A 27,402-nucleotide genomic window follows, 5' to 3' on the forward strand; every position below is an offset into this window, starting at 1 on the left:
AAACCTGGTCATTAGTCATCTTGAACATTGAAGAATTCCACATCAAAGATGTGTAGTGTTACTGTTCTTAGTTAAACCAAAGCGGTCTTTCTATTGCTGAAATATTTGACATTCCTCTTTACGAATGAAAATCTGTCATTCATAGCTTGCAAGGCAGCCAAAGATAAGAAAGAAAAGATGTTTAAAATATCAAATGCTCTGGCACGTTCAGCCACCAGGGGTCTCCCAAGCACACAATGGGACAATAATGAAAGAAGAATGGGGGCGGCAGCAGCTTTGCGACCACTTAAATAGATAAAACGTACCTCCACAGGCAACATTCGAAACCACAGATTTAACAAGAGAACATTTGTACGTAAAATGTAGCTAACTGTGCTGTTTCCCAAAAGTATTCGTACAATGAATGTTATACTGTTCAGTCTTTTTGGAGGAACAAATCCATCATTGTTGGAATCCATGCATATTACAGATTTATGTATAAAAGAAAGTGACATTTTAACTGGCAAATGGTCTGATAGATCAAATCTGCAGCAGATTAGGATTAAATCCACTGAAAAATGTCAGTTTCTGTAGTGAATATAGTCATTTACACGACACACTGTGTGCATACATCAGTACCACCGCTTTAAAATGTCATTTTCTTTGATTGATATGGCTTCAGTACACAGTATAGTAACTTTAGTCTAACAACAACAAGAAACACGACAAATCTAAATAAATACACACACGTCAGTGCATGACCACTATACTATACTATACATGACAGATGTGCACAGAGGTAATAACACTAGCAGTCTGAGATGTGTCCAGGCAAACTACAGAACAAGTGTTTAAGGAGATCAAGTATCATAACTCTGGTAGGCGGTATGATCCCATACCTCCTTCAACCAGAGAGTTAGAGTTAAAGACTAACTCCATTTTCAATACTGGAGCTACTGTGCACACTTATCTCCCCCGGCGAGGGAGCGATCCAAAGACGGGTCCATCTCGAGTGGACGTTTGACCACAGGGCACATTGTTCCACAGTACAAATGAAGCACGATCAACGTTTCACCACTCAAAAGACGGAGAACACCGGGGAATGTTTCAACCCTCTTATTGAGAACAGGGAGAACTTGATAAGTAACCATTCCACCCTGGTGACAAAGCAGCCACGGTGGAAATGAGATGCACCCGTCTCTCAGTGAAAGCAGTGTAGTTCTGCTTCCTTTACAATAAAAAAAACAAAAAAGTGCATTGTTTTCCCTACACATTTTCAACAAGTAACAGCCGATAATATTGTTATAATACTTTCGAATGAAAAGGAACACACACACACACCTAACGGAAGTAATCTACCTTATTAAGTCTATTCAGCTTCATGACTTGTCTATCTGTAAATGTGCTACGTGTTCACTGAGCATGCTGGACATAAAGTTACGTTGTGTAGAGGGAGCGGCTGACGGACTAAGCAGCTGTCTGGCAGTGTCAGTGCATGTGAAGAGGAGGTTTTTGGCATGTGCTCAGTTCCGAAACACGAATAATGAACTGGAGAGAATTAAAGCTCGATGATATTAAACCTTGCATGCTGCATGACACACACTGAAGCCACACAATGAGTTAACTGTCCAGAAATGACCAGGATCATTTGTGTTACAGCAGTGAGGGATATCTAGACTGCCAGATAGAAAGTAGTACCATAAATGTATCTATAAGTTAATTCACTGAGTTCTACTTTTAATAATTGCTATAGGGGATCTTATGTAATCTTATTAACAGTGTGATATAGTGAGAGGCGATCCAAAGCCACAACTTGGATCCATCTTCTTTTTCGAACATGTCCAATGTCCAGACATGCTTTTATTGAGTCTTGCTGGTTCCTGACATTCAGCCCGATACCCCCCCATCACCGTTCCCCAGCAGGAGCAGTGGTGCAGCAGGGTCACGGGTGAAACACAGAGCGGCTCAGAGAGCAAACGTGGGGTCGTGCTTCCTGACTTCCAGAAGGAGGCGCTCTCTGTCACTGAGGGCCTGGGTGAGAGCAGCCTGGGCGTCAGAGAGCTGAGAGTCCAGGGTTTGTCTCTGTAACGAATTATTGGATTGGTTAGTTTCAGCTACAGCTAATGCACGCTTTGGCAAAGTGCTACACGCCAAGTAGGCGGGTATCAGATTCTGCCGCACAGCAACAGGTGCGATTACAATATCATTACGCAATCTTGTGTCGGGACGCGTCTCTGCGTTGACCAGTAACAGGACGCCAGTATTACGGCTGTATTCAAGACCGACAGAGCAGATCACTGCAGATGTAAACACGGGTAGAACCTGGACGAGGTTTCAATATCTTGACTTGACCCTGTGAAAGTATCAGAATACGGAGCTACACGCAGCCTGGTACAGTGTTGATATTCTTTTTGATAGCCACTAAATGTGTTTACAAGCATTATCTTGATTTCACACTTCTTATTAATGTTATACTTGATAGTCACACACATTACAATACTAAACAAAGAGGCACTTTAGTTCGTTGGCTCCCTAAGCTGTGATTGGGATACGGACAGCACCACAGCATGTGATATTTTTTTTGTGGGAAATTTGAGTGTGTAAATAGTCTGCGGGATAATGATCAGTAACTACATACTTGTCTTTTCAAATTGAGGCCTAGAATCTAGTAGATAATATCCTGTGTGATATATGGCTTTACATGTATATAACCATGTTTTTTGATCTGTAGAAACAAAAGAACCATAGATGTGTGTGTAGTAAAATCAAATCAACAGCGTACAACATTTCATGTCAATTTGTAAATATACAGTATATGGTACCAGGTACTGTTGGGTCTCCTCTACCTCGCGCTGCTGTTGAACAGAGCAGGAACGGTTTGGGTTGTTGGGGCCAGCCTCAGGACCACCTGCTGAGGCTTTAGGGGGGTCTGTACCTTCAGCTGCAATCAAAAAGGAAATGGTGATGATCACTTTCTGTTCAGCAGATGTTGTGAGCTGGAGTATTTGTGGTTTTACGGTTCATGATCCTGCCGATAGTTGGGTGGATCCACAATACGGACGAGTAGAAGTTATTTTCTTGCTCACCTCTGAGCCTCATGATGCCATCGTCACCGCGCTCGAGGAGCAGCTGATCTACAATGAACGAGGCTGGGACAGGTTGAGGGGCCGTGGGGTAGATTTTAGGGCTATCATCCTAAAAGAAACAAAAATAATCCAGACAATGAAACACATACCTCCGTTTACCGACATTACAGTCGGTCCAAAGCTTCAATTCAAATATTTCAGCAGGATAATCCGCTCAGTATTGCCACACGGCGTTACAAGGAGTCCAGTGTATATATATACTTAAAACAAATGAAATAGTAGGTTTTACAGAGTTGATTATCCTCAAAAGTTAGATAAAGATGCTTATTTCATATATTTCATACTGTATATAATCATATACAGACAGTATCAACAACCCACCTTCATAGTGATGGTGATGTTGCTCATGTGTAACTTCATTGGCTGACCATCAGCACTAAACTCGTCCTCCAGAAAAGGACCAATGTTGGTCACGGTGGAGGTCCACAACTGTGCCTGGCAGTCTTGCACTCTTATGTCCAAAAAGCCAGAAGACTCAGCCACAGCAGAGTGTCGCGCAGCAGATGGACCCATTTCTGCCCGCATGCACACGACTGGAGAGCCCCTGATACCCGGTCCATCCTGCTTCGGGACTGGTCCACCTGGAGCTGCAGAAACAAAAGAGGAAGTACATTTGTGAGCCACGTGGACACTTTACACGTTCCCAGCATGCTTTAAACACTGTCACTGGATCAGGTAAACAGAGAAAATATTTTTCAAGAGCTTGTTGATAGGAAGCAAACAGCATGGCAACAATAATCCAAGTTACCCTTTATGAGGCCAGCCAGCAGGTCCGATACCCTGATATTGCCCATCTGCACAGGACTCAGATTCTGAGCCTCTACAGCCACAACTTGATCTTCTCCCTTCACCTCCATGGTGCAAGCTGTTCCACTCAGGATCAACAGCAACACTGAGGACTGGAGCAACAACACATCACAATACAATCACGTGTAAATATGACTTTGTTCAGGAGAATAATGCAACTCCATGGGCAGATTCAATCTATCTATGAAATCTGCTGAATGAGCTTAGTGACCCACCATATCCTGAGACATGTCCTCAATACTTTGGGACAGAGAGCTGCTGAGGTCCGCTGATGAACCTCCCTCTGTACCAAGGGCTGGGCTGCCTCGGCTGCCTGCAGGAGTGTTGTTGGGACGCATGGACTCCATGCCCGACTCTGGAAACATGAGTAAAACTTATAGTAGGTGTCACCTGTGTGACTCAAGAGGAATTGCTTTTGAAATGTTGTCGTGTTTTAAGCACCCGAGTCCATGAGGACAACAAAATTGTCACTGATATCGCTATCCACGGAGAGATTTTCGTCAGGCAGGCTGCCATCCAAGATAGCGCTATCAAAGGAATGCTGGGAAGGCGACTGCTTCATGGATTGGTGGCGCAGGCTGGCAGCCAGAGAGGGGGAGGCTTCTTCTGAACGCTGGACCTGTTCCCTATAAACACACACACACACACACACACACAAACACACACAGAGTTGCTTGAGGGACAGCCAGTAAAAGCATGTGGTGCACAGCACAGGCTCCAGACACACAAACACTATACATTGCCAACAGCACAGCAGGAGAGCACTAGCACTTACTTTGCCTGCGTACTGAACAATTTGCTCATGCCCGAGCCACGACTCAGCATGCTAAAGGCGTCCTTTGTCATTGAAAACGCCCCTTTGGTCAGGTCCATTGAGGCACTGATGGCATCTTTGGTCGCATCCTTGGTGACGTTGATGGCGCTGGACAGCTCTCCCTCCAGGCTGAAGTTGGACATTTCGCGGGAGATTACGGTGGAGTGTCCAGGTGAGAGTGGAGGAGAGAGGACAGTGGTGTCCTGCTGTGTTGTCAAACCATCCCCCTCCAAGCCCTCCTCCACAGCCTCGCAGGCCTCCTCCACCACCAAATCCTGTTCATCCTGATCATTCGCAGAGACAGTATTGAGCGAGGAGATGCCGTTTTCTAACCCGCTGTCCTCCAGCACTGTAGAGTGATGAGTGGGGGAGATGTCGGAGTCTGTTACGCTGGGGCTGTCTGTCTCTGGGGTGTGGGGGACCTCTTCCTCAGGCTCTGTGCACACTGGTGGCAACAGGAGACCCAGTTCTGCAGAGTCCACCAGGAGGGCAAGACAAACTGTTGCAGGTTTTGTCTTCTTACCGTGAGCCTGCTTAACATCTCGTAGATCCCGGCCCAACTCCGCCCCCAACCGGGCCATGGCATCCTTCATCCTCAGCAGAGCTACATACTGGTAGTGGTTGAGCCACATCTTCACTGGGGTGATGGTGTGGGCCAAGAAGTGGATAGAGGCGAGCGAAGCCTCTTCCTGCTCTGAGGAAGGCTGGTGGTCTCCGACGGGACTGGAGGAGGAAGACGATGATCCGCTTTTAAAGGCAGAGGGCTGACACATCCACGCAGACATGGCGAAGGGCTCAACAAAAGGTTGGCTTCCGCCTTTGGGAAATCGCCGCGCTCCATCAAAACCCAGGGTCACACGGGACAGACTGAGAGACCAGACGTCCTGGGATCGCAGCTGCTTTCTGTCCAGAGGTTGGGGCTCGGTCTCTTGAGAGTGCTGGAGGAAGGTGGGTGGGATGGGGTGGAAGGCACTCTGGTCTCTGGGGTAAGGGCAGGGAGGTGTGTGCTGGAAGAAAGGGCAGCTGGCGAACTTGTTGTAGGTGCTGTTGAGGTCAGCTCTGGAGCCATGAGGGCAGAGGCGAGTGTTACTGAGAACCATCTGGGGTACAGTAACAGAGAGCGACTGTGGACGCTCCGGATGGTCCAATATGGAAGAATCCAAGGGGATTATTAACTATAGAAAGGAATATGAAAACCATGGATTTACAGATTTCCGATCAGACAAAGACGGGCTCCACAAATGTGTTTTAAATTAAAAAAATTAAACTAATATGTAAAAACGGTTCACCTTGAGCTGAGTGGCATCCATGCGGACATCTACATGCTCTTCAGCCCTGCTGCTGTCTTGTAAATGGTAGAAAGCTTTAACCTGGTCCAGGGTGTGCAGCAGACCTCTGGAAAACAGATTGATCCACAACACGCTGGCTGGGTCTACACAGAGCTGGAGGCTGTTCAGCTGGGCATACAGGTTGGACGTGGGTACTGGAAGAAGGAAAGAAAGGCGAGAGATACTGTCATGTAAATGTACCACGGCACATACAAAACCTAAACTTGAGAAAGAAAAAAACTAATATGGTTAAATATGTTTGCATTATACCTGAAAAACTTGGGTTGTCAGGAAAGTAGTATTCAGTGAACTGCAGATGAATTGCTGGTACGTTGTCTGGCAAACGCAGAGCTTTGCGGTTGCAGGATAACAAAGACCGGGTCTTCTTGTTTTGCCGGCCTCTCGTAGACACCTGAATGTGGAGTTGTGAATGTTAAATATGGGCTGTGACTTTGCATTTATCTGCTTCTTTAAAGCCACAACAATAAACAAAGAAAAGGAACTCAAGTAGTCAACAAAAGCACAAGTATGTTACACATGACTACACAAACTAAACCACCTGAGTTTGAACGTCGGTGACTTCCTGTCACGTACAGAATTTCCCTTTGGTGTCTCTTGTTCTATCAAATGGGGAACTACAAGTGTTTTGAACCTAAAATAGCCCTGAATGTTACGTTCTTTCATGATGAAAAGTGAAATTTCCACAGTGAAATTGCACAACCGGCGTGAGTGTGTAATTTGAGGTGGCAGGGGGTTTCTCAATCTCAGATGAAAGGCACTGGAGCGGCAAAGTGTTTTACTGACACACAAGGCAAACACAATTTTGAATATAACAGAAATCAATATAACAGATCAGATAGCTCGTCTGAAAGAGACTTTTGTTCCATGTGTAAGGCCGGTCAGGCACTGCTAAGTTAACACGTCTGGTTTGAGCTAAGTGAATTACTGAGCACACGACCGCACATGACAGGCTAGCTCGCCGTGGAGCTACAGTTCTGTAGTAGAGACGAAAATATACACGACAATCATGTGTGTCCAAGTGTGTTTAAGAAACGTCATCTCAATCAGGCCTCATCTTGATCAGGCCTGTTGTCAGTAATGAAAAAGGCTTAAAAGCACTTTGTTGTCACATCGGTTTATCAGCTAATCACTCTATATATGCTTTACACACACACACACACACACTATCCAAGGACTGTACTTCTCCTTCACATGGTAACAACTGTAAACAGTTATCTCATGATCCATAGCAGGGTGTCTGGTGCTAACGTCTGAGAATATCATTTTGTGTGTGATTTCTTAAGGAGATGATAAGGTAGTTGTTGAAATTGTACCTGTTGTATGATCTACTATAGATCAACAGTGATGTGGCCGGAGGTTGATTGCTTCCATTTAAAATGTTAGTTATAAACTCTCATTTCCTCAATATCAAAAGCGACTGCGACTGCTTTGTCACCGCGGAAATGTTCCAAATGCAAAGCGACTTCTAGCCTCCTCTGAAGAACAGATGTCCCTCAGTCCAATTATGGAAGTAATGCTTCTGGGTAGAGCAGGTAAATCAAATCAGTGGATCATTAAATCTTGCCTGGTGAATGTCCACGTCATCCATCCTGACCACCACACAGCTGGATCGCAGCCTCTTCAGTGACGACCCTGAAGGAGCTGAGACAGAGTTCCTGCTGGACGCCTGCTCGGTGTCAGAGGGGCTCGACTTGGGACTGGACTGTCCATCTGAAGCGTGTGAATGAGAGAGAAAACACTTTGTGACAAGCAGAATGCATTTAGCATCATACAAATGTTGCTGTGACTGAGCCATGTGTTGATCTGTGTGGGGTCATAGTTTCATTTTTGCTCCTGAGTGGTATTTTGTTGTGTAATGAAGCCAAACAAGAACATGTTTCACTTCATTACACAGTTTTTGATTGTATTCTGAGTATGAATCTGTGCAGTTTTATCTGTTTAGCTGTCGGAAAAGAAATAGATGTCCTATAACGAGACAAATCTTTCCATGTACACAGCACTCATACCTTGACCTGTCTTTGCAGAGGAGCCCTTGGTTGACTGGGGCCCCTCAGCGCGTGGCCCAGGGAACCCAGACGCCTCCGCTCTCCTCTGGTACTCCTGCAGCAGTTTCCCCGCCCACTGGGCCTGAGCCTCCATGGCTCCACTGTGGCGTTCCCAGTGTCGACATCCATCAGCTGTAATAAAGCAGCAGCAAAAGGGCAGTTATGATTCAGCAGCCATTCTAGGCTTGAAACTGATTTCCTCTGAAGAAACCCTGACTTCCTGCTGGATGTATATTCATAAATTTGTGCTCTTTATCACGGGTCCATCAGTGTGATAATCACCCACCACACATCACAAAGTGGATCAGACCGAGCCACTAGAGCTGTACCGAACATCTAATTTATTTTTACATTAAAAGCTTCTATTGAGGTTTTTGTCAGGTATTGGCCTCCCTTTGTGTACGCTGCGGCGCGGGGGAGGGTAAACTGTTTTTTGGCTGGATTGAAAACGCTGTTTTTGAAAGTATTTTTGTCAGATAACAACTTGTGAATTTTGGAAATGTATCACAGCGCTCACTGTGTGTGTGTGTGTGTGTGTGTGTGTGTGTGTGTGTGTGTGTGTGTGTGTGTGAGTGAGTGAGTGAGAGAGATCTGGAAAAAAAAAAAGTTGGGTGCTCAAAATAAACGCTATACGGTATTATTAACAATAATAATAATAATTTGAATGTCAACATTATGAATGAAGCTTCAAACTGTTCGATACAGCCCATACGAGCCAAACAACAACTATTCCAGCAGGGGACAGGTCGTGTTAAAGAGAATTGCAGTGGGAGCGAGATAAACATTAAATCAAGGTACTTGTTTGGGTGTTGAGTTCTTTACAATAAAAACATATATTTCGGTCGTAACACCCGACAAACCAATTAAACGGGTCCACGTTCCGAGGTTGGGGATCTATTCTATATATAAATTATTTTATACAAAAATTTCAAACTGTGTTTAATTCACCATAAACAGCTCCAGAGGCAACTCTGCTGCTCTACATTCCGCACTTTAAGAATTACACAATGAAAGACTCTCCCTGGCCATTAGTCTGCCTGAGTAGTAAATCCTCCTAACAGCCGGTCCCGAATGAATGCTGTGGTTAAAGTGGGAGCTGGACAGAGCCTCTGGGTGAACTATGCTGGAATTATATTCAGAGAAAGGACTAGTCGTCACACTCACCGGGTCTGTGGACGGGATAGTAGTCGAAACCCAGCTTCCTGAACGTCAGCTGCATGGCACCTTGCAAGCCCGGTGGGGGAGCCTCATCTGTGCAAAAACACATGCTAGCTGATAAAAACCATCATGACAGTAATTATCTTTCAAATGCTTAGCAATTCAATGTATTTTAGGGATTAGTCTGAACACAATTGTGGCTTTACTCTGAAGTAAAACAGCACACATACACTTGAGTTACAGGACAAAGGCTACATGTTGATCGTTTTTGGCAGATTTCGTGATATTTCCAACTAACCCTCGTCCAGTGAAGAACTGTCGTTGCATATGTGTAAGTCCAACCGGGATATGAAGGTGTGGTAAGAAGACTCCTTGACATCATAGAGATCAAAGAATTGACTCATGTTGCTGGGGGTGCCAGTGGGGGCGGGTGGGGTCTCTGTCCAAAGGTTATGGAAGCCAGGCGATGGAGGAGCAGTCTGAAACACAGAAGGGGTCAAACATCGAAATTACCAAGATGATGTGACAACATGAAGAACTATTTGTCGTGGAAACAAAAATAAACTTATATCCAGAAATAGTCTTTCGCCAACTCATTTTGTGTTAGATGCATGATTGAATATTAGTAGAGATTGTAAACTTTTTGTGTAATTTGTCTTGTATTTTGGGTTCTTGGCTGCCTCATACTTTGTCAAATTAACACAATGATAAATACGACGTATAGCTGAGTTTGTGCCGAAAAGAAAATGTACCATGCATGTGGGGTAAGAGCGTTTAAACAGTGCTGAAGAAAGACAACAAGGAATGCTTAAAAAGCGGCAGAAATGAAACAAAATGTAGCTGGACTGCAGAGGGTTGAAGAAGGATAAATAAAGCCTTTGAGGTATACTAGTCAGAATATAATGATCGTGGCCAAAACGGTATAGAAAATGAAAAAAATGTAAGTATGAGTCAAATTCATCTTCAACTTTGTTAATTGTGCGTTTTGTCTCTTTTTTGGCAAATTAATCACAATCACAATACAAGTGTAGGGAGGTGGAGAAAGAGTCTTTAACCATCGCTGTACAGAAGCGCTGTATTATTTACACGATATTATCATATGTGTATTACAACCTCAGATGAGTATATGTTTTAAGGTTGACCACTGCCCTACACTTTCCTTTCAACCTATGAATTACAGAGTTACACTTCAACACATAACACTATTATTGTTCTTCACACTGATTTCATTCATGAGCAGAAAGGAGGCGGGACCTGAAGGGACTCGGCAGTCCTGCTCTTCCTCTGCTGGGCAGACTTCTCCATGGCCTCGCTGAGGGATTTGGCGTAATGGATGATGGCTTTGAGCTGAGAGTCCGTCAGCACCCACAACAGGTCGTCCAGGATGAAAAGCAGCTTGGATGCCAGCACGTTACAGTCCTTTATCTAGACAGAACAACGAGGAATTAAACTTGATTCGTGACAAATAATTAACAATTTAGATGATTTTCAAACCAATTCCCTGACAGAATGGTCTATGAATGGCAGGAATGCAGTCTTACTCTGCGTTTTAGAGCGATGCGAATGCGTCCCTGGTTGGTGATGAGACGTAACGGGGTGCTACCGAGGTCCTGGTCGTCACTCTCAATGGCGTCCGCCTCGATTCGTAGACTCTGCCAGTTTATTTCCTTGAACGTCAACACCTGATTGAAACAAGAAACATATCAAAATACAAAAAAACAATTCAGCTATTAATAAACACACAAACGCCGTGAGACAAAAAACACACCATGTTCCGACACCTTCATGGAATCAGTATCGGTGTGGAACAACTAATGTTTATTATTAGACAGGGGCGGGGGTCTAAAGTGTACCTCTCCTCTCTTTGGGTCGGTGACGCGGGTGTAGCGGAGGTCACTGTGCTGCCATTTGGGGTTGAGGCTGTTGCCTTGTAGCTGCCAGAGCTCGAAGGAGGCGTGGAAGGCACGAGCCTGCACCTTGATGGTGATGGAGTTGATCCTAACGGACATACCCTCCACCACTTTCTCTGCAAAGCCGTACTCGCTGTGGACACACGATGCAAGCGTGGGCAAAGGCAATGTTCACCGTGTAAATGACTCGGCATGTAGCATTGATCAGATGTGTCGTCTTAACACTAGATTGATGCAGGCTTACCTCTGGCCGGGTGTTATGGCGATAGGAGAGGGGCCGTTAGGTGGACGTGGCTCCTCACACGTCCTCATTTCTACCTCGACCTTATCCAAGAACTGCACAGAAGAAGAAACTGTAATGCTCAGCATGCAATGGAGCAAGGATAGATAGAGAAGCAACCTAACATTTACAGATGATAACAAGACAGAAAGCATAATCTATGGAGCAGCAGTGTAAAAAAACTGTACAATTACTATGCAGGGAGCTGCTAGATTCAGGTCAATAAACATGGATTAAAACATGAAGGGAGAAGCTTAGTGCTGCAGACATGGGTAAGAATTTTGGACAAAAATAACATCATTCTTACCAGACAGATGGGGCTTGTTTTCAACTTCGTCCATTGTATCTAAAAACGACAGGAGAGCGAGGTCCACAGAGTCAGTCACAAACACTTGCACCAGCATTCTGTTTACCATTCACTGTGTGCACAGTAAACATCAAGCTCCTGCAGCGAGACGCAAGGGCGACAACAATAACTGCCACACTGTAATATTTGGAGTCATTTCTGCCCAATATATCAAATATCAACTTCAGCTATCAAAAGAAAGAAAAAATAACTACATAGAGTACATCAAAATACCCTCATTGAAGTGTTATGAATGATTATAAAAAGACTACCAGTTCCAACAATAGATTACATAAAGGCCCGCCTATGAATATGAGTTTACACATGTGGATATGTGGATGGCCTCTGAAGAAAGGAAGGCTTTCATTGTAATGATTTGAATAGGTTTACAGGGACATGGCTGCACCACTGTTTTAACGATACTGTCATAGAAAGGCCTTTGCTGTGTTTGACAACATTTCGGGCTATTGAATCACAAAGGCTGCTCTAAATACAGCATTTACATTCTAAAAGGCCTTTAGCAGGAATTTCCATTTGAACTGACTTTAGCTTCAGAGAGCCGAGAGCCGAGAGCTGTGAACGCCTTGGTTGCAGGAGGAGAAGTGTGTTATTTGCATAGCAATGGAAACTGATGTTGTGCCTGGAGATGACGGACAATAACTTATTACAACAAGATGATTAGTTTACAAAAACCTTAATAAATCGATGAATTGTTTAAGTAATCTTTCATGTAAAAATAGCAGATAATGCTGTTTTCAGCCTCTGAAATGTGGAGAATTCCTGCTTTTCCTGTTTTCTTTTTGTTGCAGCAATAATACAGTTTCAAATGTAGGTCGAGGCCAAAAGAATAAGAGTCTACAGCCATGCAGGCAGATTTGCTAAGCTGTACTTTTGAGCTAAGTGCTATGTTGGATGTTGATGTATAGCGTCTGTAATTTTCAACATGTTCAACATTATAGTTCTGCATGCTAACATGCACACAAAGTACAGCTGAGGCTGATGGGAATGTCGTTTGATTTAGTATTTGGTCAAAAAGTTAAGTATTGGAGTCACGTGTTGACTAGCTGGTGAGCCAAGAGGAAAGGTCACCAGTCAGTAGGGTTCATCCTCTGGAAACCATGAATGTCTGTACAAAAAAAACTTCATGTCAATCCACCCAATACATGTTGAGCTTTTTCAAGTGGTGGATTGAACAACCCTCACACCGACCGACCCACGACATCGTCATCCTTACAGCCTTGTTACTAACACGGCTACAACGCGGAGATCACGATCCACCTTCAATGGTGTCGTTCAGGTACTGTGGTGAACGGGAGAAAAGGGGAGTGAAACTTCTAAAAAATATAATTTGACTTTATAAAATAAATGATTAAGAGCCTAGTATAGCCCAACCATTCAAAATATGTTGGCCTTCATAATGGAGCGTTTTTAAGAGAGCTTAGCCTGGGGCATGTCTAAAAATAAACAGAAGAAGTGAATTCCAGTAACAGTTGGAAAGGAGAAGTTTTTTCCCAGCAGTCACTCTGTTGACTGCTGGTAACACCACAACACCTCGTTGATAAGAGAAGGCTTCGCATGTTAAAAAAGAAGCAATGGAAACATGGAAAAACTCTCAAATATATCTGGTGACGCTGTGAAAGATATCGTGTCTAAGAATATACATAAAACAATATCACACAATACTGTCCTACAATGTTAGGAAAATGTTCACTTCCAACTTTAAAGCTGCATTTGAACAACGCTCGAGGAGGTTCAAGAGGTGAAAATATTTACGTAATGTGCAGAATACATGTATTGTAGCAATTATATGAATATTATTACTGAATTACGATCTTAAACATGTAGTATTATTAGTATTATATGGGAACACAAACCAACCATCCTAACAGCTCAGTGCACACCAGCCAGTTTATCTCAGGATCACTCCCGCCTCTGGCCTTTTGTGTCCCTGTGAATTACGGCTCTATCTCGCTCCATCACTAATAACCAGAGCTGGTCTGAAGCATCACAACGCTCTCAGTAGTCCTTCTAACAGTGCTTATCTGTGTGGTACTACTCATTTCCTCTATGGACTCTGAATTTCAAACGCTCTCTCGCATTAATAAACAGAAAAGCTTTCTCTTGTAGTTCATTTGCAGACTTAACAATCACCAAAATGACATGAATTATGTCGTTTTTCTGCAACCGCTTTGTGTTTAAATCGTCTTCTTAGGAAAAGGGAGACAGCCTCACCGGTCAGACCGGCTCCACAATCAGGTCTGAGCGGTCAATGACAACATACCCTGATGGAGGCTTTGTTGCAGTAGACCCGAGTGACAGCCAGCCAGGTAGGCAGGTCGAGCATGTTCTGCAGCACCTCTTCATCGAGCTCCAGGTTGGACAGCTGCCCCTCCCCCTTCAGCGTGCTGAGGTTGATCTTGTCTGGGGACAGATTCTTGGTGAACCTAAAAGGAAAGGAGACCAGGTAGAGAGTGAACACTTACAGCCTGACTCCGGAGGAGGCAAGTAGAAATTAAACTAAAGGAAAACATCACCTGGGAGCTTGGAAACATCTTTTAGTGATGACATCTGTCTGTGTCAAAATGATCATTATAAGATCACATCTTTTATTTATCACGCAGATTACCATCTAATTGACGTTAACATACTATAACATCAATATAAAAGTAATGAAACGGACAGCTTCACTATTAAACTGAATCTTATTGACTGTTTCAATACAGATGTTTCACAGGTGGCTTCAACCACAGGTGCTTTCCCCGTCTGCATTCGTTTTGTGTCTCCGTCACAATGACTCAAGGAACACAAAGTTCTGCTGCTGCATCTCTCTGGCCTGTTTTTGGCGGTTTGTCATAAGCTTCGAAGAGACGATTACTGCGTCCCAGTTCGCATGTCTTTCCTTATTGCTGTTAGTGCAGCAGCCGCCCTTACAAAGTACGTACTGCTGCATGTAGCATGCATGAGGAATGGGACACACCACTTCGTCATATCATTGCATTTTGAACTTGAAAATCCGCTGTGCAGAGGATTGTGGGACCGAATAGCCAGAAAAGCTTGCATACTGCAAAATGCCACTGGACGCATTGGGACATCCTGGTATTTTTGGCATACTGCATTTGAAATACTATGGATTCTGGCACACAAAGCATCCTGAGAGTAAAAATAGTACAGAATCCCCGCTTTTTATATTTTTTTCCAATACAATATGTATGAAAAGACCCAAAATGAGCACTGTAAGCTGACTACTTGAAGACTATGAGCAAATTGTCTAAACTGCATTTGTACGGGAATGATTCTGTCCTTTTTTTTGAAGCCTTTTTGATCCACCACCAGCGGATTCCACTGTAGTGCAACTGAATGAGTCATCTTGACAAACTGAAGCGGCCTCTTTACGAGAGCCACACAACAGCTGTACTCCTCATCTAGGTTAACATCTCCGAGGGTGCTAACGTAGCGAGCTCCAACAGCCAGGAGAAGGCTACACACACACACAGGGTGAGTTCAGCAGCAATCGCAGCAAATCAATTTGTTGAGTATTTACATTTTACATTCACCACATGATACCAATACTGATCTGGCAAATCCATGACATTTCAGACACCAGCCACGTGACACTGCAGCTCTTCTCTTGCTAAACCTTTTGTATGTCTCACAGTTTGGTTAATAATGCTAAACAGATGAGACGACTTGTGAATGTGGTCAGAATTGTCAAAATATTTGACATTGTTTCACCATCCTGTAGCCAGTAATCCAGTCAAAGACCCTTTCTCTGACACTGAGCAACAAAACAAGGGCTCAACACTTTGACTGTGAACAAAACCCGGAACGTTGCTTTCGTTTCACGTCAGCCCCCCCCCCCCCCCCCCCCTCCCCTCTCCTCAAGGCCTTTAATGAGTCATGCTTGAGGGTTAAATCTAGTTCACATGTCCGAAAATATCCCAACAGCTATTGTACAACATCATGCATTTCATTACATTTGCCTTTTGGATTGGCAGAACATAAAAGGAGTGATTTGCTGGTATTTTCATAATTAAGAGCTACATTAGGGCAAAGACCACTGAATAGTGGTTCTATTATTGAAAGAAAAATAGCAATATAGGTTAATTACTCAGATTAGCCCGGGCTCAAAGAGCACAGAAACCACAGGGCTTTCCGAAGCCAAGAAAGAAGTCATTGTACAAACTCTGCCAAAAGCACAACTGTTTGGTTTTACAATTAAAAAATACCAAGATCTTACTCAGGCGATTAGGCCGAAAACAAAAGAATCACCACTGAAGTTATCGATTTAAATCCAGCAATCCCTCAGTGGTTGAAGGAGTCCGCTGTGTGTAAACACAGCAAGACATACAGTGGACATGAACTTCATTCTAGCCATCAACATGAATGCATCGCAGGTACGTGTGGGTTCAAACTGAGGATATGATCTTGTCATCACCTTGCCGGGCTTAAAATAACAATACTGAAATATGAAAACCTGCAACACTGAGTCGGATCCTTAAGAGATAATTGCTTGGACTCTAAAGACAATTTCCCACCAGCTATGGTCAGCAACATTCATGTGCTTGCATGTCTTCGTGTCCACTGTGTCCTGTCTGGTGCAAAAAAAATGGTTTTAATTATTTAGTGTTGGAGACAACTGATGGGGGCGGGGGTCAGTCAAATAGAAAGCCCATAATTTAGCACGTTCCTATTTTCCGTGATGATAAACTTTAGCCTTTAAGACATCCGGACATTCAAAAACACACAGCGGAGAGAAGAGTCCTGAGCAGCAGCCTCACGTATGGAGGAAGTAAGAGCAGAGAGCATGCTGCAGCTCTGGAGAGGATGCTGAAGCTGATGGGGACACAACATGTGTGTACACACAGCAGGGGGCCAGATTGAATGAATGTTGCTGAGGAAAAAATCAGACAGTGATGAGACTAAAACTACAGCAGCATTAAAACTACAGCAGGGTTGGGGCTAAAGAAAGAAAGAGAGCCTTTTTTAGTACCCTGATGCATTTTTGTGTAAAGATGTCAAAGCTAAAAATAACTCCTCCATAACTTTTCATATCTAGAATCTTTGGCATTGTTTTTTAGCTGTACTCAACATAACAAATATCTGAGAAAGTAAATAAGATAAGATAAGATAAGGATAGATAGATAGATAGATAGATAGATAGATAGATAGATAGATAGATAGATAGATAGATAGATAGATAGATAGATAGATAGATAGATGTGGTTTGAGTGGGAGAAAAGAAGAAAAGATGCAACTTCGGATAACGTTACAGCCTTTTTACCTTTCCATTTTTTGAATATATTATTTACTGTAGGGCCCTGGACCACTAAGTGACATAAAATGACAAAGTAAGCAGTTTGGTATACAGTGCAGTAATGAAAGCTGTGAGGCTCATTGAATGTAACATATCAGCTTTCTACAGCAACCATTGAAGGCAGTCTGTACGCTTAAAGCAGTGTTAAGAACACGTGCAAACAGCTGGGGGAGTAGTTTAGTTAAGGTTTATTAGTTAGTGTCTGTTAGGATTGAACTGGCTTGCTGCGTTAACTGTCCATGCACGTGAAGTCTCCTAACGTTATTCTCGTGTTGCGGTTACAACATGTAGCGTTCAGCTGGTTGGTAACCAAAGTGGAAATCAATGTAGCAACAAAACAGACACTAGCGTTAGCGACCTACCGTTTGCTGTGTGTTGTAACGTTAACGGTAAATCCATCACCCATCCGGGGCTAAGTGTGGCTAACACAAAGCCACAAAAAGAAATGACACTTACCTTGACAAATGTTTCAAAATTTGCTTTTTAATAATTCCGGCCATTTCGGTTTAGCGTCCAGTGTCGTGCAGAAAACTGCAGTTTTCCCCCACTGAAATAAACATGTAGCGGTACTAGCTTCCAGGCACCTCTCTGCTGTACACAGCCCGGGCTGTGTGCATCTTTTTAGCCGCTGCAGGCACAGCCTAGCTGCTGCTTTGCTAAACACCGGACGGCGAACTGGCTACAACGGACTACAGCAACGACAACGAGGCAATAGCGTCATCTGCTGGATGTGGAGGGGAGAGCAGGAGGGCGGCAGTGCGGCGGAGGTTTAAATTAACCAATTACGACTAAATATCTACAAATACAATGAGACTTCACAAATGACACGCTGTGCAAGTTGTGATGTTACTCGCTTTATTTAATCACGTATTCTAGGTGCACGGTAAATAAATACATGCTAAGTTTTAAGTTTCAAGATATATTTGTGACATACTTAATATATCTGTACATTGACATAAATAACAATAGATTATCAAAAATAAACACACAAAAATCACACAACAAAAGATAAAGTACAAATGTGGTGCAGTATGTTACATTAAATATGGTGCAAATATTAAGTACAGTTAATTTTCTTTTAATATCTAAAGACAATGTGTTATCTAGTTTCAAAATTAAATAAATTAAATAAGACCTAACTTATACAAGAAACCATGACCACAATTAAACACATATTAAGTCAGACAAACAGCAATCAAGTTACAAAAAACAATTAACAACAAATAACTGCGATAACTTACAAGCAGCAGTTACCTGTTAACAATATTTTTTATGTAATATTGTCTTTCAGTAAAACAGCTTCACCATGAGTTCTGTTTTATATTTGAACTGCTTTAGTGGTTCAAAGTATGATACTGTGATGTATGGTATGATGCTGTAAATATGTTATGAAGCATGATACTGTAATTGTGTTTTATTATGCAATACTGTAAATTGCTATATAATAAATACTAGCATACATATTTTTTTCTACTAATTATCACTGCAAATTCAAATAGGTTTACTGTAATTAACAGAACAATATTTTACTATAAACATTTCATGAAATATTTATTTGTCTGACTACAGTGAATAAAACGCGTATTTTGTCAACAAATGTGTGCAAAATAAATCCATTTATATCTTAACAATATCACAAAACTAATTTAAGACAGTGGCTTAAAGAAATAATACAGAAATGTGTACAACACAAGCATGCACCAACATGAGCACATCATGGTGCAAATCATGATGATAGCCCACTTTGGTTTAAAAATCACCATATAAATAATACTGTTCTACAAATAACTCATGTGTTGTCAATCAATCTCGTTAGTGTGCTTGAATAAATCACCATTTAGACTAAGTTGCACTATCCAAATCTGTGGGACCATCAAAGCAGACATCTTGTGTCCTTTAGCGGAGCTGGGTCTGTGATGTGCACCAATGGCGTTCGGGTTCAAGAGGCTTTAGTACTGCATAGAATATAAAAAAAATAAACTTACAATTAATTGAATTATCACAACCTGTTATTTTTTGATGATACTAACTATCTGGTATATCTTAGCATTAGAATCTTATTTTTTCATGAAATAGACAAACAACAACCTGCAGTCGGGTGGGATTCCAGTGTAAGGGTACTGGTTGGTTTCTGGATCTTTGAGCACAATATGATGCCATCTTTAGTGTGCAGTGTGCACCATGCTTGATGTGAACTTGGAAGCATCAGGGGCCATCAACTTTCAGCCCCTGGGCCCCCAAACTGGTTAATCTGGCCATGTCCAGTATACAGCATATGGAACAAGTAGAACTAATAACACTGCTCAATTTCCTGTGTTGAAATACAATTATTGCAAAAGAAACAAACAACTTTAAATAGGATGGGGCCAATGGAAGATATTTTACAATATTTTATATAACATTTTGCAAATTTAACACACGTAATATATATGATGGTATTATTAATTTAGTATTACATTATTACATACTATCATTAGTACACTCTATCATTACTGTTATAACACACCTAGTATAAAAGCAGTGTTTTCTTTTCTCCTGCAGGCCTGTTGCTCATAGGCACAAAACACAATCATGTGACATGCGCACTCGGCCCTGTTGTTGAGTTTGTTATGACAAGTCGAGGCCTCGGACTAAATTAGGAGCGAAGCCCCCCGTCTCTGTCCGGGCGAATCCGTGATGGAAGGCATGGACCTGGACCTGGACCAGGAGCTCGTGCAGAAATTCAGCTGCATGGGTACAACAGACAAAGACATCTTAATTTCGGAATTTCAGAGGCTCCTCGGGTTCCAGCTAAACCCCGCTGGATGCGCCTTCTTTCTGGACATGACCAACTGGTGAGCGCGAGGATGCGTCTTGGCCTGCTGTGTGGTTATTGTTAGGAGGGTTGGCGCTGTACGGTTCTACTAGCTAGCTTTTCTAACCGGCAGTTATTCTTGTACAAAATATATATGTCGTCGGTAAAACAAGGGAAGGGAATCATAAGGAGCGCAATTTTATTACGCTTCATTGTGACAGAGCCATAGCGTTTACGTTAGGTATGTTTACGTGGGTACAATGACAGCTAACGACGTTGTAGTAACGTAACTACCGTTAGCGTTAGCTGAGTCACCGTGTGTCCCGACTTTTGATCGCGTGCGATGGGACACAGTGGAAAGCAGCTTATAACGAGCGATGTGATATAAATACTTATACGATAAATAAACTGTAGTTAACACACATCGAGCTCACATCGATGCTGGTGTCTGGTTCTTTTTAATGAAAACACATGAAAGTATTTTTTTATATGAACGTTAGTCGCCACTTTTGTGCAAGGTACTAGGTACTATCAGGTTAGTTGTGGTACATAACTGGTAATTAAAAGTTTAAAACTATTTCCTGACAGTATGTTAACTGCTTATTGTGTCGTCACTTTCACATCGACACGGCTATCGACAGCCGTTAACGTAACGTCTCACTCTATAGACGACAATCACAGTGGTTTATTACGTAACATTTAACGTCTGCTAAGTGTAGCTCAAAGCTCATCATACGTTAGTGGCGCATGTCTGGTTAATTTTAGCTAACTGTGCCTGGACAACGTGCAATATGTATTTTTCACGTAACGTTACTGTGAATTCTTCTCAAAATACAGTTACAGTGCTATACGGTGACATATTCAACGGTAGAAATTGAAACCGTGTGTGAAAAACTACAGAGAAAGGTCAAATTAAAGTCTTAATGTTTCAGCGCATGTGCAGTTTTAAGTTAATGCAGGTCTATGGACGATAACAGAGAGCTATGGGCAGCAGTGGAGGGTGTCGTAGTAACACGTGATGTCGTGCTATTCTGCAACGGCATTTCTAAAAATAAAAAACTGCTGGTTTATGCATGACACGGGAAGCACCCATTCTTTGTCTCTGTGGAATTGCAGACAATATACGCATTTTGACAAAATGCCACAGAGCGATTATGAAGTAAATATTGTAGCACAAACATATCATCGTCTCTTGTAGATTTAGTTTAGTCAGGGACTGAGATTTATTCCTTGTACCCTTGGTAAGAGTCTCTCTTTCTTTTTCTCGAATAACTACAGCTTCCATGGTTATTCGACAGTATACCAATAACTACTGGATATGTTAAGGGCAGAAGCAATTGATGTTGTTTGTCAAAATATTTTAGAATCAGGGTTTTTGCTAAGTAGGTTTTCACATACACAGAATTTGTCTGGGTGCAGAACAATAAACAGAGCAAATAGGATTTCGAAAAGTCAATAATAAGATATAAGAAAAATACTGTAAAGATATACACAATTTATTTGTTTTTCAAATTAAAGAAGAAGAATTGTTGAAGGAATGTGCAAAATATTGACCAGAGAATGTGGCCATATGTGGCCTGAGGTTCATTCATATCAGTGCAAACTGCAGTTGAATAACGGGGTTTCCCCTGCAAAAATCACACGTCATACTCCAATATATATATATATATATACTGTATATATATATATATATATATCTGTACTGAACACCTGGATTTCTGCCTTTGTCCCAGGAATTTACAAGCAGCCATCGGAGCCTACTACGACTTTGAGAGTCCCAACATCAGTGCACCGGGCATGTCCTTTGTGAGTGACGTGACGATCGGCGAGGGCGAATCAGTCCCACCGGACACACCTTTCACAAAGACCTGGAGAGTACAGAACACGGGTAAGTCTGCGTGAATAATAAGACCGATCACAGCGCCGACAGCAGACCCTGAGCGTTAGAACTATTTACACCCGCAATGTCGAGTTCAGCACAGTTTTCTGTGTGTGTGTGTCTTCCAGGTGCAGAGTCATGGCCTCCGGGGGTTTGTCTAAAGTACGTTGGCGGGGATCAGTTCGGTCACGTAAACATGGTGATGGTGCGGTCTCTAGACCCTCAGGAAATGGCCGATGTTAGTGTGCAGATGCAGAGCCCTGCCTCTCCTGGCATGTACCAGGGCCAGTGGAGAATGTGCACAGCCACCGGGCTTTACTATGGAGGTGAGGACAGACAACTTCACACACGACAAAACTTGATTCATTTTCCTGCAAAAATTCCAGCTTCTCAAATGTGAGGATTGGCTGCTTTCTGAACATGAACCACAGCTCACTGTGATTTTTTTAAGACTGGTTCGTGTATTCTTTTTGTGGGTAGCTAAGCGTTAGGTATTGTAGGACAGTGGTAGTGGCATTGTGTGTTACAACACGCCGTTCATTTCTTTCGACAGATGTCATTTGGGTGATCCTGAGCGTGGAGGTCGGGGGCCTCCTTGGCGTCACGCAGCAGCTGTCCTCTTTTCAAGCGGAGTTCAACACCCAGCCTCACCGCAGCCTGGAAGGAGACTACAACCCGTTCGCCTCGCCGGAGAAGAGCAAGTGCCCCAACAGCAACAACAACAGCCTCCATGATACCAGCGGTCACATGGTCACAGAGGAACATTGGCAGGGAAGCCCCGACCAGCTGCAGCAAGATCAGAATGGACTTTCACACAACTCTGTGGATATAGTAGCAAATAGTCTACAAAGCAATCTATCAGTAGTCTCTTATAACCAGGTAAGACATATCAAAGGGCAGGATTCTCCATATTAGTCCATGGTGGAGGGTGTTATCTTCAAATTTCCATCAGAACTTGAAAGTCTGAAAGCCTTCTTTAATTAACAAATCTATAAATACAAAGTTGTTTGAAGGGATATTTCTCAAATGCATTGTAGATGCATTTCAAATTGTGTGAGTAGGAGCTGCAGTATTAGATGAATTAGGTCGCTCATATTTCATCCTAACCATATTAACCTGAAGCTGCAGAGACGGTAATTCCTTCCATTTTAAACTGATCTTTTAATGAACTCTTTACAGTCACACTAGCGGATTTGTGAGGCTATGATTTGGCACAGTGGAGATTTGAGATAGATGCTAAAATGCTGATGTTGAGCAGGTTATTATTTACCAGGTTTATTATGTCAATTTAGCCTTTTAGCTTGCTAACATTTTACTACTAAACACAAAGCACAGCTCAGGTTGATGGCAATGTCATTCATTTATCAGGCATTTGGTCATCAACCAAACCTGCTATCACGGCTAAAAACACCTAATAATGTACAGAAATAAAGACCAGCATTAGTTGTGCCGTGGATGAGTGTACAAGGCAACAGGATTGAGGATGTAAATGCAGACACCGAGGCAGAACAGGGCAAAAGAAAGGGGGCTTTAGTAAACCAGAGTTCAAAAGAACAAGCTTACAGTTAGTCACGAGAGTCCAAACAAGCAAACAAATCCAGAGGGTTGAGGCAGGCAACTGGTCACATATACTGATGAGACCGTTAGAGGCAGGTGTGTCTGGGGGCATCTGGTGGACAGGTGGAGGAAGGCAGGTCTAAAAAGTTCCCTCAGAAATGCACAGGACTCTGGGAAGTGGGAAGTGTCCGGAGGCAGGCCGAGCAAAATAAAAAAACAAGTGAGGCAGCCGTTTGAGCGGTAATTTAGCAGGTGAAATTGTACACTGTGACTTTAAGACTAATTTTGTTGTTGTTCGTGTCTCTTGATTACAGGGTATACAGGAGCCCTATCCTTTCGGGCACTCTTAAAGCATGGGACTTGTCACAGTGAAGCAGCACTAAACCTCTGGAGTCTGTCACACCGATGAGAGAGAGAGAGAGCGTAGCCGGTCGAGAGTGTGGCGATTCAAAAACACTTTATGCAAAAGCCCAGCTACACTCTGAGGAACCAGAGGCCAGCGCTCCCCGACGTGCAGCTCAACCAACATCCCACAAACCCACCGTATGCACGTGTGAATGCTAACTTAAAAATGAGTGCTTTGAGTCTTTTCGAGTGGTGACTTTTCTTCTTTTTTCAGATTTTCAGTTTTTTGTTTTTAGTTGTCAGAGTGCAGAATGAAACAATGATGACATGGGTGTGTATTTGTGAAATTGTGTGTGCATTGTGCAACCCGAAAGAGAGACTATGGAGGAAAAGCCATTTATTTTGCCAACTGATTCTCCAGTGTTCTGCTCTGACTCTGGGCATATTGATCGGGTTTCTGCACCTGTTCCCTGTAACTGAATCTAATACTATCGGCGTCTCTGAAACAAACCATTCGATATCATTATTTACTTTTTATATTCATTTTTTAACAGAATGGGGACAGACACATCCTTCAGAATTATGTATCTTTAGCTCATTCGACATGACTCGTGCATTATGGGCAATCATTTCTATGCTGTCGTAGAACCAGCAATTCTAAAGGCAGACATTACTCGTAACACAGGAGATTAAATCAGCACTGATAAGCAGATGATAACAGAACTATTTTATTTCTCAGAATGGCTCCTATGATTTCTTTAGGTTAAGTCTTCAAAATTGTACAGAAACATTTTCCTCTGAAGCTTTAGAATCTGAAGCCAACATGCTGAAGGTTGTTTTGTTTCCACACATGAAATAGAGTCATTGCTTTGCATATACACAAATCTTTGACATATTAGCAGAGTATTCATTGTTAGTAATAAAGCAGTATTAGAGATTTCCCCACTTATTGTCTCAAGCTAAGAGTTAGTGTTGTCTTACATGCTTGCATTAGAATAAAAGAAATCACAGGATTAATGCACACCATGACATAAGACATTGAACTCAAGCCATATGAACAGCGGTAAAAACAACGTCGCATTATTAAAACGTAAATGTCCCTTTTCATTTTAAAGCTGTCTTGGAGTTGCTTTTATCATATTAAGTTGAATGTATTTGATGAATGTAGAAGAGGATAATGTTTATTCATTTACCCAAAGATTTGACTTTGTATATTTGCATTGAACTGGCAGTTTTATTTATGTAATTATTGTTCTGAATATTCCTGTCTATTGTTGAAATTATGCTTGGAATGTTCCACATTAGAGTCTCCGAATTCTCTCACTGATCGTCGACGAGCTTTTTAAAAACACATTTGATCCTGTTTGATCCTTTCAGAACTTAACTGCACCAGTAAAAAAAATACAATGAAATGACAGACTTGTGTTGTTGCTGCATATTTACTCGCACTAACAGGCTGATCTATGCACTGAGCGATGCGACCTCCACGGGGAGGCCCGCACAGTTAAGTCCTGAAGGGTTTTTATCGACTCTGTGATTTTATCTCATCGTCTACAGCCAGCGTGTAAGACCCCCCCCCCCCCCCCCCCCCCCCCCTCCCCCCCGACAGGTAAACACCCTTTTTATTGAGGCGCTACCCATAAGCCCCGGGGCTACTGAGCTCTGACAACATTACAATAACGCAACATGTCACCTGGATCTCTGTGCATTACCTGTTAACGACAAATATTTCTCACAGCCATCAAAGGCATTTGCTGTCGATGCCAATTCATCACTTTGTCCTCGTTGTAATGTCTCCCTGAGGTTTCCACTGGCCAGATTGCAGAATGAATCAGTTGGCATTAGAACTCATGCAACAGCACATTAATGAGGACGAAGAAGCGCAACCAGATGAAAGCTTTTCTTTCTGTATGTTTGATGAATGTTTGTATGATTAAATTATCACTGAAAACTGAAAGTATTGGCATTTGTCTCGTTTTGTTTTCACACACGACAGCTTCTATATTTTCCTCGTGTGTTTTCTTCATTCCACACAGTCAATTATGGTTCGATTTATATACTTTTTAACCTCCACTACCTACAACATGTGTGCTCTGCTCGGTTTTCTTTTTGACTTTTAAATCTAACAAATTTCCGTTAGCATAGGTTTAAAATAAAAGCAACAGGGTCACATTAAGATGAGTGCATTGGTTTCTGGTGTCAGTGACAAGGGATGAGTTTTTATCAAGGGCTTATTATTTGAGAAAACTGTGGTTCAAACGGTAAACCTGAAAGAGAACGATCATGGCCAGTAGATGTGTCGGATTACCTGTTAGCCTGGAGGTTTACTGGTCAAAAGCAGTTTGCAGCTCGCCATCTTTTAGGGTCTCTTGTGTCTTTCAAGCAGCCAAACCAAACCGCCTGAGGGAGCAGCACTCACTTGACATTTGCTTGCTGAATGTTGAATGTAAACAGCAAGGCACAAGAGATATATTGTTGAGTATTGACGTGTCGCAGCAGCTTGAATGTTTCTCTGTAAAAGATCCAACCGACTAAAAAGCTTCAGTAACTTGAGGTAGTTCGTGTTTTTCACGCGGTAGAACTTTATGGAATAACTTATTTTTACTTCATCAACTCAAGCTAGAAGACTTACTATACAGGTTGTGAGCAGGTTGCTGAAGCTGCCGTTCTAAAGGTGATTTACGTGGGTGGATACACATGCAGCACTTTAGAATATTTCAACACGACCGCACAAACTCTACTGTTTAGCTTAAGCAAACATTTACACACTCTCGCTTTCTCTTTCCGTCTCTTGCACTCCCTCTGTGTACCAGTTATTTAACTTTTCCCTGATAATACCTTTCAAAACTATGACCATTAGTTATCTCAGGGGTGTTATGCTGTCTGGATCCCATGTGTCCTCGCATAGCCGGCCTTTCTGGCGTCACATGAGTTCAAGCTGAGATCAAGCCCATAAAAACACACTACAGTGAGATAGTTCAGTTGATCCTGACACATTATGACAGAACTTAGCCTTTATATGTCACTTCCTGTCTATTCATCGCTGTCCTAGCGTCTCCAAAAAGCCCAGTGTTGACTGATTAGAAAACGTCACCATATAGAATTCACTTTCCTCAAGCTTGCCTTCAGTGGAAAGCTACCGTAGGCAAACAGTGCTGATCCTCTTAACAATGGATCAACTTGACTTGAGTTTAACACTTCATAAAGGGTTGAGTTTCAAAGCTCCTCTGGTCTAAATCCATCCCAAAATAGTCACAAATTATTTCTCCACCTCTCACACAGAACGGTGAACTTTGACATCTACATTAGTGGAGCAGATTTAGATAAGATACATTTATCTTCAACAGCTTTATGTTTACAAAGTGTGGATATTATCTTTAAAAAACTGCCATTTTTTAATTGCTTCATGTGTTTTTACTTAGCTTGTCCCCCGGCAGTTAAAACTCACCATCTTTGTTTGCTGAAGGAACTCTCCGTGAATACTGCCCTAAGTCATTATTAAGTATAGGCACTTGGAGCAACCTCCCTCACTGCAACACACCCTTTCTTTCAGGATTGATATGTCACGAAGGCACTGTGTCCGTAATCAGTCAAACTCATACTGCTTGGACCACGAGTCAAACAAGGTGTCTCGATAGCCGGAGTGGACAGACCTGATCCAGCTGTGAGCGAGGGGTAC

The 27,402-nt window shown here is 42.5% G+C and overlaps 2 protein-coding genes across 2 annotated transcripts; one reads left to right on the forward strand and one right to left on the reverse strand.

The window, feature by feature from the left end:
• Window positions 1-1,935: 1,935 nt before the first annotated feature.
• On the reverse strand, window positions 1,936-17,713 carry bltp3a (bridge-like lipid transfer protein family member 3A). The gene is made up of 21 exons (XM_079167204.1): window positions 17,605-17,713; window positions 14,116-14,278; window positions 11,796-11,834; window positions 11,453-11,544; window positions 11,152-11,341; window positions 10,840-10,980; window positions 10,553-10,723; window positions 9,597-9,777; window positions 9,305-9,391; window positions 8,102-8,272; window positions 7,660-7,805; window positions 6,345-6,486; window positions 6,036-6,229; window positions 4,708-5,921; window positions 4,374-4,558; window positions 4,148-4,287; window positions 3,874-4,024; window positions 3,447-3,712; window positions 3,066-3,174; window positions 2,802-2,920; window positions 1,936-2,061 (listed from the first exon to the last, which is right to left on the reverse strand). The coding sequence occupies exons 1-21, from the start codon at window positions 17,646-17,648 to the stop codon at window positions 1,945-1,947; spliced, it is 4,062 nt and encodes a 1,353-aa protein (XP_079023330.1). The 5' UTR covers window positions 17,649-17,713; the 3' UTR covers window positions 1,936-1,944.
• Window positions 17,714-19,756: 2,043 nt separating this feature from the next.
• On the forward strand, window positions 19,757-25,674 carry LOC306710143 (protein ILRUN-like). The gene is made up of 5 exons (XM_079178537.1): window positions 19,757-19,982; window positions 21,676-21,830; window positions 21,950-22,147; window positions 22,375-22,700; window positions 23,693-25,674. Exons 1-5 carry the CDS (start codon window positions 19,825-19,827, stop codon window positions 23,726-23,728), a joined length of 873 nt encoding a protein of 290 aa, XP_079034663.1. The 5' UTR covers window positions 19,757-19,824; the 3' UTR covers window positions 23,729-25,674.
• The last annotated feature ends 1,728 nt before the right edge of the window (window positions 25,675-27,402 follow it).

This window comes from Pholis gunnellus, assembly GCF_910591455.1.
Source record: "Pholis gunnellus genome assembly, chromosome: 2".
NCBI classification, from domain to species: Eukaryota; Metazoa; Chordata; class Actinopteri; order Perciformes; family Pholidae; genus Pholis; species Pholis gunnellus.